The following is a 14,982-nucleotide window of genomic DNA, read 5'->3' as shown; positions in this document are numbered from 1 at the left end:
ACTACATGTTAATAGTCTCCTAAGCTGTCATTTTGTAGCTTAGTCATTGGGAAAATGTTTGGGGTTGTTTCATTTGCTATTAGCCCTCGTTTTATGTTCGTTACCATTCCTGAGGTTTCCCCATTTTAGTTTTCTAGGATTGAAAGGCTTATTTTATAAATTATTCACGTGTGTGGTCATATTTGACTTTCCTACATTCTTAAACTTCACTGTCAAATTTTTATACCGTTGGGGGTGTCTGTATGGTTTCTTTAGTGTATCTTGAAACCTGTATCTGGAAAACATAACTTGGGCTTGATGATCATTAGGGCAGCTTGTATAAGTGTGCAACTTACTTTTCCACCAAAGAACTGTCAACAGCTGCTGGCTTTTCTCTGATGCACCTGTTGGCTTTCCTTGATTGATTTTTGAGAACTTGAGTTAATACTGAATTTAATCAGACTTTCTGATTAAAGGACTTTTTTGCTTCGTTTTGTTTTTTTAAATAAAACACTTCTGACTGGTATAGAATGAGTTTCTGAAATACTGTATCTTTCTGCTATCTTGTTGTGACCTAATTTTTCTCATTGGATGTAATCAACCTAAATATTCCTATATTTGGTAATACCCAATCCGATGCCTTAAACAATTGGTTTAAAGAGCTGTGGAGAAACCAGCCTAGTCCTTTTAATCTTACATCCCAAAAGGTCGTGCCAAGCCAGGAGTTTAATCTGTAAGATTCATTTAAGTGGTTAGTCTTGTTCTGATTATTTTCTAAACCATATGTTCAATTTACACAGGACTTCTTGATGTGCTTTGCCAAGCCCCCCCCCCATATATATATAATTTTTTTTCGTGTGTCTGTGTGTGTGTGTTTAAAGCATTAGTTTGATTGCACAGATTGAAAGGTATTTGCTGTGGCACATTTGCAGCGAGGATAGGTCCGGTGTATTCTGCTCAAGGGCTGGGTATTTGGCTTTCATGCAGGCAGAAGCAACTCCTGCTCCAGGCAGCTTGAGGCAGAGAGAGGAAGGAGAACAATGCAGAGCTGACCTTCTCTCTCCCTTGTTCATGTGCCGCCTTTATGCTTTTTCTTATACATTTATTTATTTTATTTATTTGTTTTTGGCTGTGTTGGGTCTTCGTTGCTGTGCACACTTTCTCTAGTTGCGGCGAGCGGGGGCTACTCTTCATTGCAGTGCGTGGGCTTCTCATTGCGGTGGCTTCTCTTGTTGTGCAGCACGGGCTCTAGGCATATGGGCTTCAGTAGTTGTGGTGCGTGGGCTCTAGAGCACAGGCTCAGTAGTTGTGGTGCACGGGCTTTGTTGCTTCGCAGCATGTGGGATCTTCCCAGACCAGGGATTGAACCCGTGTCCCCTGCATTGGCAAGCGGACTCTCAACTACTGCGCCCCCAGGGAAGCCCGTCGCCTTTATGCTTTTGATAGTTTTCTGGCGATCAAGAGGGGTGATAGTTGCTAGAGATATTTTTGCAAGTGGGGTGTAGTTGCTGTACATAAGCCATGCCTGCTGACTCACCCAAATTATTAAACATGGAGCGAGATGAGCAAACAGGATTAAGTTTTATTGAACTGTAGTTACAAGTTATTGTTACTGCATGGAGAAGTACCAATATGTCAACCTATTAAAAGCTATGGAAATTAAAATGTTCGTGTGTGTGTACAAAATGCAAATGACAGGCAATGTGAAAATTACGGTGATCAGTTTACAACAACAAAAAATTAACATTCTAGTTTTCCAGCTTGTTTGATTAACCAAGCACATTTACTCCTGAATCCACAACATTTCTACAATTCAATTTGGACAAAATGCTATTGGAAATCTGCCAGTTTTTAAAACTGAAATGTTAAGGGTAGATTGTTAGCTCTCCCAAAATTGGTGCAGATGAAGACAAAGAATTTATACTTAAGCTCAGGCAATGGTTCTGGATTAGTGAGCAGCTAAGTAATCCTGCTGCCCTCAGTAGAAGTGGTGGAGGGTTAGAGCTTTACCTCATGGCAGTATCCTTGGAAGGGAGTTCTGAGATTTAATTTAGTAAACGCTGAGAGCTTTCTATGGACCAGGCACTGTAGTGGCTCTGGGGATTACCGAGGCAATGAACTGTCCCTGTACTCAAGGTGGTTAATGATCTAGTGTCATTTGTCTTTAAAAAATAGAAAGGGATAAGGAAAAAGCACCTGCATTTGTCATCTTGAGTAAATGTGGTAACCTTAACCGAAGTGGTTTACTCAAGATTCAAATCCACAGTTTTGGAGAAGGTAAATGTCAGATGCATTGTGGCTATCAGGCACACAGTAGGTGGTAAATAAACATGGTTGGTGTTTGTTAAATGTGACTTGAAGATAAGGCTGATCTTAAGTTTCATGAGGAAAAGAGTTTGCTTCACTCTTAACGGGTTTTAAATCTCCCCAATTTGTTTCTAATTATTCCTTTAAAGTACTAGTCTGACTAGTATTACAGAGTTTTAATCTTCCAAAATTTCACATGAGCCCTGCCTAATATGCAATATTAATGTGAATGCAAGTTTGACTTTGGGAATCAGGCCATTGAAAACTTGCAGGAAAGACCTACCCAAATGCATAATGAAATGTGATTCTGGGCTTGAAAAACCAGTGATACTAATTTAAAGGATCATTTTGTTGATTTGCCATGTGACTTGAGATTTCATTTTAACAGGAACTATTTTGTTTTTAAAATATCCACTCCAACATGTTGGTTCTTTCATGACCAGACTTTTAGAAATAGCTTTCAATCTGGAAAAGCCCAGTCACACTTCTGTGCTGGAACAAGGCTCGTAATGCAGATAGTTCAAACTTGTCATATGACCCTTAGAAAACTGAATTGCGTGGAGAGATAAGAGGTCATTTTTAGCATTTCTTAATATGCAAAATTGCGAAACAAATTTTCCAACCTTGGTCTATTAAAGTATGAGTATTTTAAGTTGTTTTAAGACCATCTAGATAATTTAAAATCTCAGCTTAAAAAAAAATCTTAACTGATATTTGTTTTAAATAAAAATTGACTAGTGCCCCTTTATCTTAGCTACAGTTTTGAGAGAAAGCATTTTTTCATTTCAAAAGAAATGTTATAATTTCTATGCTGGACTGCATTTTAAAATAAGGTGTAACATTTAGCTTTAGTTATTTTCATAACTACAGAGGGAAGTAGAGAACTTTGCACGTAAGTAGTACTTTTCATCAGCAGCTGTCCAGTTTTCTATCAAGCAGAATGACTCCCTCTGTTTGGTAAATAAGGAAACAGGTTTGGAAAAGTGAAGGGTTTTGGCCCAGACCCTCACAGTGAAGACTAAACCAGGCCCTCACTCTGTGCCCCGTTCGTCCTCCTAGAGGGTGGTCTCGCTGTCCGCTTCTCTTCCATGTCTTTCCATGTCTGTGAAGTCACAGTCTGGCTCCATCTCTATCTTCACCTGTGGCACCATGAAGACTGGGCTCTGTGAGTAGCTGAAGGCCGGTGAAGCTGGACAGGAGATTTTGAAGTGCAGGGTGATGCTGAATGAGAAAGAGAAGAGGGCAGACGCTTTATCCGGGATCTGGTGTTTTTTAACGCTTATCCCCCAGAACGGGGCGCTAGTGCAAATAGTTCTGTCTTTGATTTTGAGCTCTTAACACGTCACAGGAACTAGCAGTATCCTATCTGCTTGGCCTTCCGCTGTCACAATGACTGGCCTCACCCCTTTTCAACCCATTTATCACATTGCTGCCAAAGTGAACTTTTTGGAGCGTGAACCTGACTGTGGTTCCCCACTGTTCAAAGGAGAGAATTCAAGCTCCTTAGCCTGGTGAGACAAGAGCCTTCTTTGCTCAAACTTCTGCCTGCTTGCTCTTTGCCCCGTCCATCCTGGGTTCTTTGCCCTGTGTCTGTGTGATATTTCAGGCCTTTTCTCAATACCTGCAGTGCCTTCTTTTCTCTCATTTTTCTTTTACTCTGTACATTTGGAAGACTCCTATTTATTGTTCCCAGATTCTCTGGGTAAGGCAGATTCCTCCCTCAGATACCTGTCCTTTCTCTTATGTGTGCTCCGTTCTTGGCATGTGGTACACATGCCTGTCTTTCTATATTCCCAGAGGTTAAGCATCATGCCTGGTAGATCATGGATGCTTAATCTTTGTTAAACTAGATCATGTTGCTGAGTTTTTTCCTCACTGAAATGGAATCCTGCTATTTAGTTGTCTTTACTTCTATGTACTTTCATAGATTCAGTAAAACACCAGCATAGTTGGGAGGTGCCATCACTAGTTATGAAATTTTCTGCATTTCTGACCTTGTCCCCTGCTTTGTGTACTTTAGCAGGTTTTTGGAAGTGTCCTGTCCTGGATCAAATTCTCTCTCCATTAACTGAAATTAGAGCAATTAGAGATTTAATTGTGTGTAGGCTACCTTAAAATGAAAATAATATAGACAGTGCTTTTCTCTTAACACATTTATTTATAAAGATCTGTGGCATTAAGGGCATAGGAGCCCTGACTGGGGAGGTGGGATGAGAAGGCAGGCAGAGGTGTCATTTGGACATGTGACACAGTAGTCTTGGGCCTGCTGCTTAGGGAGGCTTAGTATACTGGTGATAAATCTCTTCTCATCCTGGCAATGTGATAACAGCTTTGACATATAACTCAGAAGATCCTATACATGTTTCCTAAAATCTCTCAGGTGAGTCCCATCTCCGTCTGGAGCCAGCTACCTCTAGTCTTGGGATAGCCCGTGCTTTTACTGTCGGATGTAGCTCAGTGATTCTTGTCCAGCTTAGGGCACACTGTAGGAGTGGGACTGCCCCCACCGTCCTCCCTAGTAATGGCTGAGGCAGACTTTCTTGCCTCTGAATTCCTCTTTTCCGTTTTTGATCCCCCCTTGTTTTCAGTCATCAAGTAGTCCCACCTTTTTTGAGGGTGGCTTCTCATTAAGAACAGCAAGGAAACACATGGTTGGCATGGGAGTTTCTGGAACCTGGGCCTTGAATCCTTTCTTGACTGTTTTTATCTCCACTTGATCACTGATACTTAGTTAGCTTTCCTTGATACCCTTTCTGACCTTTGCATATTAACCATGCTGTTATTTTACTCCACAGAGTATTTGAGTGCTTGGTGTTTTGATCTTTAGAGTTCATTCATCCTGGCTTTTAATAATATATACTTAAATCACGTCTAGTTTCTGTTTTCCTTTTTCAATATTTACTTTCAATTTTCCTTCTACTTAATATTTTGTAATAATTTCCTTTTCTAAAGTTCAGTACCTTTGTGTGTTGTAATCATATTATGTCAATAAGAGGACAGATTTGTTACTTGACACTCAGTAATCAGCTCTGTGCCTTGGTGGACCAGCAAAGACCTTTCACTGAGACACTGGTTAGCCCGGGAAATCCTAGTCCCTCCGCTTTCAAAGCCATTGCTTAGGCTCTTATCTAACACTCAGAGAGTCTTATCTCATGGCTGTTACCTTCGGTCGAGTTCTGAATCACTGAAGGAAGAATCAGAGTGAGTAACTCCAACTGGAAGATCTTTGTCCTGGCAGGAAAATTAAAGTGTCAGATGTGGAGCAGCTTTGAGAGCTATTCTGGAGAATACCCTCTTTCTCCAGTGCCTCCCTCACCCATGTCTTCTCCTTTCTGTTCTCTAAGCCCGTGGCCAGTACTACACAAGAGGAGTACAGGGGCCTCACAGAGATAGGTGGCTTCTGGTTCAATTATTCCTTCACCCAGAGGTGGGCGGGAGGCATGGCGAGGACAGGGAAGAATGTAGAAAGGCAATGGAGGTTTACAAATGGGAAGGGGGAAGGCATGAGAAATTCAAAAGGAAGAGGTGCTTCTGGAGGAGAATGTAATGGGAAGCCCTTCCTTGAAGGGCCCTTGTAGGGGCTGGCAGGATCCCCAGTATGAGCCTTTGGGGAAAGCGGCAAGCCCTTAGGAGCACCAGGGTCAGGACCCATGTTGGCATCTTTCAGACTACTCCTAGGATAGACTGTGTTCTCTTGATGACAAGACTATCCACCAATAGGAAGCTGAGGCTGGAAGCGGGTAAAGGCAGCAATAAAATCCCCCAAGATCTTCATAAGCCACATCTGATCCTTCCCAGGCAGGTTCCCTGTCAATATGTGGAAGGTGCTTGTGATTCATACAGAATCACAGCCCAAGCACTAGGACCTTGACTAATTTATAATTCCAGTGTGATGCTACTTGTTTTCCTAAAGGGGACAACTCAGCTTGGCTTTGAGCTCTCAATCATTTCAACAACCACTGGCAGACACGAGAGGCTCAACAGGTCATGCAGGAGGGGGCAAGGTGGTGCCACAGGCATCTGAGGGCACTAGGGATAAGGGGGGAAACTGGGGCTTTGCCTAAACTAATGAAGATTGATCGCTGAAGTCTACATGGTTTGATTTGGGGCTTCCATATGGTTGGAGTGACAGTTCTTGTAGCCCAGGTCTTTTTGAACTCTGCCTAGCACAGGAGTCCTTTAGTATCTAAGACCAATAGATCTGAGTTAGAGATGAAAGTTCCTTGAGGAAGAGGTGGAGGATTAGTAGTAAGTAGGAAGGGAGAGACACCATGTGTTTTACTTACTGGCAACGCAGTGGATACCGTTTTGGGGATCTGATTGGACACTTTCCATGGGAATCTTTATAACTGAGGGAGGAGGGAACTGGGGCTGGAGAGAAACAGTGGGAAAAGCTGATAAATTCCACCAATACCACAGTGTTGGCTTTCTTGCCAAGATGAAAAATACATGCGTCCACAGTGTGCAAACCACCGTCCTCCTCATATCCAGACTAGACAGTGGGTGCTGCAGTTGCCCTGGGGCCCGCTGAGGACACTAGAAAGGACAGACTCTTGCAGGAATGTTACTCAACAGAACAGTCTCAACTGTCGTGGTAACCAGTCACTTGGGAGTGAACCTCACACAATAGCCGAAGACGTGTATAAAATGAATTTATGTAAATTGAATCCCGTTTTTCCATAGAATATATCATATAAACCAGAGATGCTTTTTCCCACCCCTGAAATAGTTCCTGGCATGAGGTAGCCACCCAAATATTTATCGAATGAATCAGTGAAAGAATAATACTTGTCTTTAAAAGGCACTTAGACTCTCAGTTTCTTTGTTCTCAGAACCTAACTTTGCAAATCATCTAAATCATCAACAAGGGGGAGTTCCCTGGTGGCCTTATGGTTAGGATTCTGGGCTTTCACTGCTGTGGCCCGGGTTCAATTCCCTGGTCAGGGAACTGAGATCCTGTAAGCTGTGCAGCACGGCCAAAAAATATCATCAATGAAAAACATGTGAATGGGGATTATGGGCCTCTTACGTTCTGGGAAGAGGACAGTAATTAAGGGCCGGGGAATTCTGGCCTGTCACTACCATCAGAAGATGGTTTAATCGTCACCAGTCAGTCAGCAAGGGCTTGCCTATGAGCAGCTTTGATCTGCAAAAGGCAAGATTGCTTGGAGAACAGTTCACGGTGGAGGCAGGGATGTGGGTTTGGGTCAAACTGGGAGACTGGGAACCAGGCATGCTGTTAGGAAGGGCATGGGCGGCTTAGTGTGTTGGAAATGATCGGATTCACAGTCGGAATATGGTTTCCTCAGTTCCCTCCTAGACATGTAGCCTGTACGTCCATCTCGGGTGAGTCACTTCCCTTTTGGGGGACAGTTTCATCATCTGTCATGAACACTTGAACTAGACAATCTTTTTCACGAACATTTTGTGATTTACTATAAGTTCTGGACTGGCTTCTTGTCTGTTGACTCCCTGAGTGTTTTGGGGTGAGACGGGGAGGAAGCATGGGAGAGGAGAGGGGCAGATGGGGCAACTGAGACTGAGAGGCCCCAGGCATCTGGGGAATGTAGTCACCCTCCTTTCAGGAGGCCACGTGCGTCTTCCCCCACCTCTCTGCCCAGGACCCTGTGGACAGGCCCAAGCAAGGCTTGTCCCCAGTCCTCCCACTTGCCCAGGAGTCCAGTCTACTCACGAGTCCCTACTAGGCCCCTCCCCCTGGGCCTGCTCTGTTCTTTGGAGGTCAGTCCTCATAGCCTCCTCCATGACGGAGCCGAGTCTTCTGCCATGTCCCCTCAGGGACCTACACTGCTGCTGTAATGGCCCCAAGAGCCCACAGGAATGGGGGAAAATAGGCATGGCCAACTGACTTTTTCCTGGATGAGAGGGCTCTTCACTCTGGCCTACCCTGAGGGTATTCACATGAATAGACACGATCTCAGCACACCAGACTGACGCGCGGGGCCCAGGCAATCGCTCCTGGCTACCTGAGAAGCCGCCCCACCCCGGCCCTGGCAGAGGTGGGGGGAGTGTCTCTTGATCCCTCCCATCAGCCCAGGCCTCACATCCTCCCCACCTCCTCGTCACTGTGCTCATGGGCCCCTTTCCTTTTCTTCTTATCTGCCTCCTTTTTCTCCTTCTCTGGAAGGATGTTGTCAATCCAGGCCAAATCATGCTGGGAGAAGATGAGGTCCAGAAGCCTTCGAACGATGATGAGGCCCAGGATCTGTGGTGAGAGTTCAGAGAAAACCGTGGGCTCAAGGCCCCAAACTGGGGCACAATTTTTTTTCCTCCCTCAGTCAGCTATGTTCAGGGACTTTTTCTGGTATCTTTGGAACATTCTCAAAGCTCCCCCAAACCATTGTTCACCTCCCACCCATCTTGGTTCCTGTCATCCAGCCTCTCCTCAGTTGAGTGGCGATGCCTACCAGCGACCCAAAGGCACAGAGCCTGTGACAGCTGTGGTGGGGAGCCAGATGGGGACCATGGGTGGAGAACTACAGTTATTCTTTAAATTAGTGGTTCTCAGACTTGAGCTTAGATCAAATCACCTGGCAGGCTGTTAATACCCACACTGCTAGGTGCTGGGTAAGTTTCTGACTCAGAAGGTCTGGGGGTGGGGCCTGAGATTTGCATCACTAACAAGATTGCCAGGAGATGTTGATGCCGCTGATTCAGGGATTACACTTTGAGACCAAGTGTCCCCATGCCCCCATTTCTGAGAGCTGCCAATCTCTCTGCTAACAAACTGAATAAAGTATACCGGCATATCTAGAATTTTTAAAGCAAAGTCTAGAAAGTTTGGTTCTGTTCAGGATAAACAAAGGCAAAACATGTGCTCTTTGGAGAAGATTAAACACTGACTTTTAATAGATGCAATGGGTCCAAGTAGCTAGTTATGAGTATTGTCCTTTCACCACCAAGAACCAGCCATTAGATGAGGTCAGGGAGAAAACCATCCAGCCGGATTTAACACTGGGTCCTCACTGACCCTGTGTCTTGGGAGCACGCAGAGCTCAGGAGTTGGTCAGTCCTGGTTTTTAAAATTCCTGGCTCTGAAAACAGAGCATGGTTGCTAGGGACTGGGGTAGGGAGAGGGGCTGTCTACATAGGGACAGCACAGAACTTTAGAGGTGATGGAGCTGTTCTGTACCATGACTATGGTGGCGGAATCGCTGCTCTGTGTTTTTTCACAACTCACAGAACAGCAGGGTCGATTTTCCTGCACGTAAATTAAAACTATCAACATGGGGCAGGTGGGAATCTAGGCTCAGCTCCTTCCTGGGTGTGTGACTGACTCACTCACTCACACATGCTCTCTGAGCCTCCGTTTTCCAGTCTGTAAAATGGTAGTTCTTTAGGAAAGGTGTGGACTAAGGGAAATAGCACTCAGTACATGCCAATTGTGACGATCCTTTCCCCTCCTCACCTCTGAAACCCATGAGGGCACTGTTGGGGAGGGTCCATTTCACTTTCCCTGGAGTGGTGGTTCTCAGCCTTGGCTGAACATTTATGCTTACCTGTAGACGTACTATAAATACCAAGCCCTGGGTTTCTCTAAGAGATTCTGAGTTCATTGATTTGGGCTGAGGCCTGGGTGCATGTGCTTTTAAAAAGCTCCCAAGTGACTCTTATGAGCAGCCAGGGTCAAGAATCACTGACTCAGAACCCTGCCAGGATATTTCAAATCCTACTCTGTGTCCTCACTTTGGTCCCTAATCCAGCCCTGCAGGCTTTAGGGCCCACCTAGGGCTTCCCCCAAGCATTAGCCCACAGTCCCCGCTCCCATTCCCCATGCCCCAGCAGGGGCAGAGGCCACTGCCCTCCATGGGCGATCTAGGTGTCAGATGCAACATGTTGTTGGCTTTTCTTCTTTTCACTTTTAATTTTGGAATAATTTCAAACTTACCCACAATTTCAAGAATAGTCGAAGAATGCTCACATACTTGCTCCAGCTTCTCCAGACAATGACATGTTAATGACATTGGACTCTGAAGTTCTAAATCTCTATTTCTAGCTCTCCCCATCCCATCCCCCCATTTATCTTTTCAAATTCAGTTATATTGAAGGGTGAAAAATTATATTTAGTGTAGATCTGCTTCCGCACTTGGTTTGAATTTTGGCAGTGGGGAACTCAGTCTCCTTGTTGAATTTGCCCAGCTTCTCCATCGCACCCCAGAGTTGGGAAAGTTGGTTGGCTTTTGCATTCTCACTGAGCCGCCCTGACCTGAGCTGGGTGGAGGCGGGCGTGTGGGCTGTCACTACATCATCCACCCACCACGTACAACTTCCCTCCCCGTCTCTCCTCTCCATTCCACCACACACATCCCCCACCCCAGCTCTACTTGGCCTGGAGTCACAACCCGAATCTTGATCTGTGTCTGCCTTTGTGACCCCGAGAGAATCAGGCCACTGTGGAGGAGAAGCCTAGGGTGGGTCTCCCCCTGGACACCTTCCCCACCTGAACCTGCTGAACACGAGGGGGAAGACTGCGCTCATCTTACCATGACTGGGAAGATGATGGCGGCCACCGTAGACTTGAGGATCCAGAGCACAGCCAAGCACAGTATCTGCACCAGGGTGAAGAGGTGGATCCGGCGCAGGGGCACGTGCCGCAGGAAGGCATGGTCCGGCTGGTGCTTGGCCGGCATCAGGAAGAGTTTGCAGCGATCCCAGAACTGGTGAGGACGGAGGAAGGCTCAGCCAGGCCATGGGGACCCTGGTGGCCCCGCTGGGGGCTTGGGTCTGGTGAAATGGGTGCTGCAGTGGGGTCTCATAGAGGGGAGCCCCTGGTCAGGCCTTAAGGATGCAAAGGAAGGGGACTGGAGGTCTCGGAGGATGTATAATGAGATCTTATGGTGGGGGAGTGCTGAGCCCTTGGTGAGCCCTGGCGCTGGCCCCAGTAAACATTGCCCACATTCAAGGAAAATGCAACTTAACAGCAACACAAGCTATGCAAGACATCTGGTGTATCATGGTAAATAAAGAACAAAACAAAACAAAATGTTTTCTTCTGTGCAAATTGCCTTGGAGAAGAGAGAGGTGTAGTGAAATGCTCATAGGAGTCAGCTCGATCTGGGTTTTGAATTCTGAGCCTCAGTTTCCTCATCTGTAAAATGAGGATTAGAGGACCTAAGGGGAGAGGCTTACCTGGATGCCATTCAGGGAGGCCACACCCATGTAGAGGAAGACTCCATACAGCACTGGCAAAGGGATGCACTGAAACGAGAGGGAAGCAGAGGTCTGCACTGGGCCTCTGCCCAAGGCAGGCTATGGGCCACCCTGTTCAGGGTGACTGTCTGCTGAGCCACAGAAGCAGCCTGGTCAGCCTCGGCTTTCTCCAAGGGGTGAAAGAGCTGGATGTTTGGAGGAATGAAGTGTCTGTTAGCAGATCTGAAGCCAGAGTGTCACTGGGGAAGGAGATGGTCTCTGGGGCACTCCTGCCCTCCTCTCTAGCCCAGTGGACAGCTGCTCTCCCAGCCTGGTCCCCCCGCCATCCCCCTTTAGGCCCTGCAGAAGCCATGTGGTCTGGCTGAAGATATACCTTCTGGAACATGGCAATTCCCCACAGACTGCTCATTCCTGCCAGCTCCTTCCCACCTCCAGTGCCAGCTAAGGGACCCCCCCACCCTGCAAACTACATTGCTCAGCTTGCAGGGGGCTGGGGACCTTTGATGAGCTGACCTACTAATGAGTGGGGAGCACCTGCTGATGAACAAACCTCGTGCACCATATACGATCAGGTAAAAAAGAATCAACAGAAGTGTATGAAGTAACCCCTACTGGCTGACAACCAACTGCTGATGGTTTGGTGGGTATCTCTCCTTCCCATCATGCTCACAGGTAGTTTGTTGGCTGTTTCAAAAGTTGGGTCATATCACTCATACTGTGACTCCTTAGAAGACGTCTGAGCACTGTCTCTCCAAGCTGAGTCTTTGCTTCTTTCACCCTTCCCTTCACCTGCACCCGGGGCTCAGCACTGCGAGCAAGGCTGCTCTGCTTGCTCCCAGGGCAGCTGTGCTGAACACTTGTGAGGACACCACGTACTGTGTCCAACTTTTAGAAGGCATTTAAGAATGTTGGCAAATCCAAACAAATCAATAACCTGTCGTTTAAAATAAATTAGGCTGTGTTCATTTTTTAAACACAAAGCGTGATTTGGACCCATATGCTATAAACCTTAAACTACAACACTTGAATTTAAAGAAAGGGAATCTGGGCCCATTGCATCATTCCATTTGTACATGGCTTATGAAGTTTTTGCCTAATTATGAAATAAGGTAAAAATTTCAATCCATCAACAGACTATTGTTTTAATAAGATATATATGTATATACAAAATGGAATATTATTCTATTACACAGCCATAAAAAATGAAATATTGCCATTTGCAGCAAAATGGATGGACCTAGAGAATATCATACTAAGTCAGACAGAGAAGGACAAATATTTTATGATATCACATATGTGGAATCTAAAAAATCATACAAATGAATCTTTATACAAAATAGAAACAGGGACTTCCCTGGTGGTACAGTGGTTAAGACTCCACGCTCCCAATGCAGGGGGTCCGGGTTTGATCCCTGGTCAGGGAACTAGATCCCGCATGCATGCTGCAACTAAGAGTTCACAAGCCACAACTAAGGAGCTGGCGAGCCGCAACTAAGGAGCCTGTGAGTCGCAACTAAAGAGCACACCTGGGACTTCCCTGGTGGCGCAGTGGTTAAGAATCCGCCTGTCAATGCAGGGGACATGTTTGAGCCCTGGGCCTGGAAGATCCCACATGCCACAGAGTAACTAAGCCCATATGCCACAACTACTGAGCCTGTGCTCTAGAGCTGGCGAACCACAACTACTGAAGCCCACAAGCCTAGAGCCCATGCTCCGCAACAAGAGAAGCCACCACAATGAGAAGCCCGTGCACTGCAACAAAGAGTAGCCCTCGCTCGCCACAACTAGAGAAAGCTCGTCGTGCACAGCAATGAAGAGCCAATGCAGCCATAAATAAATAAATAAATAAATAAATTTATTTTTAAAAATTCATATTAAAAAAATAAAAATAAAGAGCATGCCTGCTGCGACTAAGACCCGGTGCAACCAAATAAATAAGTAAATAAATAAATCTACTTTTAAAAAAGCAAAACAAAACAGAAACAGACTTACAAAGAAAAGAAACTTGTTACCAAAGGAGAGAGGGAGGGGAAGGAATAAGTTGGAATATGGGATTCACAGATACACACTATTATATATGAAATAAACAACAAGGATTCACAGTATAACACAGGGAACAATATTCGATATCTTGTAATAACCTATAACGGGAAAATTATCTGAAAAAAATCTGTACTAATCAGCCTCAAAGCGTGGGAGCAATTAACAGAGAAATAAAATCTTAAAAGACTAAGCTATAGGGGCTTCCCTGGTGGCGCAGTGGTTAAGAATCCGCCTGCCAATGCAGGGAACGCAGGTTCGAGCCCTGGTCCGGGAAGATCCCACATGCCGCAGAGCAACTGAGCCCCTGTGCCACAACTACTGAGCCTGCGCTCTAGAGCCCATGAGCCACAACTACTGAAGCCTGCTCACTGCAACAGAGCAGCCCCTGCTCACCACAACTAGAGAAAGCCCACACGCAGCAACGAAGACACGACACAGCCAAAAATTAATTAATTAATTAATTAATTTAAAAAAAGACCAAGCTATAATCTGTAACAACACAAATTTAAGATGGCTTAAAACTTCCCTTTTACCCTAATGAGTGTGAAAACCACATCAAACTGAGTTGTCTTAGTTTATAGTTACCAGTGACTGATTATCAAGTCTCTTCATTATCAAGCCTAGGAAGTTGTCTCCAGTCTTGTCATTTGCAGGCTGAAGCAGCTTTCTCAGAAAATCCTAATGGCCCATGACATCACAAGTGATAGTGCTGTGATCTAGAATTCTAGATTAATCGGTGCAAATCTTTCTTGGATCTCCAGGGAAAGGCCCTTTTCAAATATTAGTGACACAGTCAAGTGGCAAAAAGGTGCCTCTGGTGTCAGCTTTATACCACCTACTAAAGCAATGAACAAGGATCACAGCCCTAGAAACATAAGGACATCACAGCCTTCCCATATAATTTGAGGCTGAGATCATGAGAACAACATGGGGACCAGAGGGGGCACTTCCACATGGTCAGGACTTCCTCTGAGGCAGAATACAGTAACCCACAGTCTTAATGAGCTGTGGTGAGTTGCAGGCAAAAAAAGGAAACAAAACAAACAAAAAACCTTTGGGGCTTGGGATGAACTGAGAATCTGCAGAACTGTGCGTGTAAGCCATTTATGCTGCCCATCAGATACATGGCCACTGCATGCCTCAGTGCCCTCGTTTGGCAAGATAACCAAATATTTGCAAATTGGTGATGGAAGGACTGAAGATTATTGTTAGGGGAAACACTGAGCGAAGCCGCCCGCCCTGGCCAGGCAAGATAGCATCCACTCACGTGAGTCGTCTTACGACAGGAGGTCCTGGTAAGGAACGAGGAACTAATAAGCTACCACCAGCAGGAAGAATTCGGGAAAGTTCAAAGTAGAGAGGAGACACCAATCCATATGTCCTACCAATCTCCCAGAATCCTCACTGGAATCATCTTGGCTGAGTGATGGGCGCGCCACCAAGAAGTTCCCTGAGTCAGAATGATTGGCCAGAGAGAACCCGGAA

The 14,982-nt window shown here is 45.6% G+C and overlaps 1 protein-coding gene across 3 annotated transcripts in view; it reads right to left on the bottom strand.

Moving 5' to 3' along the window:
• Nucleotides 1-3,341: 3,341 nt before the first annotated feature.
• Nucleotides 3,342-14,982, bottom strand: part of SLC4A5 (solute carrier family 4 member 5) — a gene marked incomplete at both ends in the record, with an annotated part of 94,311 nt that continues 82,670 nt past the window's right edge. For 2 of the 3 annotated variants that reach the window (XM_079720818.1, XM_079720819.1), the window contains 5 exons: nt 5,483-5,517; nt 6,573-6,657; nt 8,360-8,509; nt 10,788-10,961; nt 11,434-11,502. In XM_079720818.1, coding sequence (XP_079576944.1) covers nt 5,483-5,517; nt 6,573-6,657; nt 8,360-8,509; nt 10,788-10,961; nt 11,434-11,502 — 513 coding nt within the window. Of the gene's footprint in view, nt 3,508-5,449; nt 5,518-6,572; nt 6,658-8,359; nt 8,510-10,787; nt 10,962-11,433; nt 11,503-14,982 lie in introns of those variants that run through there. The other variant, XM_079720817.1, reaches the window with a different exon arrangement.

This window comes from Hyperoodon ampullatus (genome assembly GCF_949752795.1).
Source record: "Hyperoodon ampullatus genome assembly, chromosome: 15".
NCBI classification, from domain to species: domain Eukaryota; kingdom Metazoa; phylum Chordata; class Mammalia; order Artiodactyla; family Ziphiidae; genus Hyperoodon; species Hyperoodon ampullatus.
This window is presented reverse-complemented; position numbering and strand designations above follow the sequence as displayed.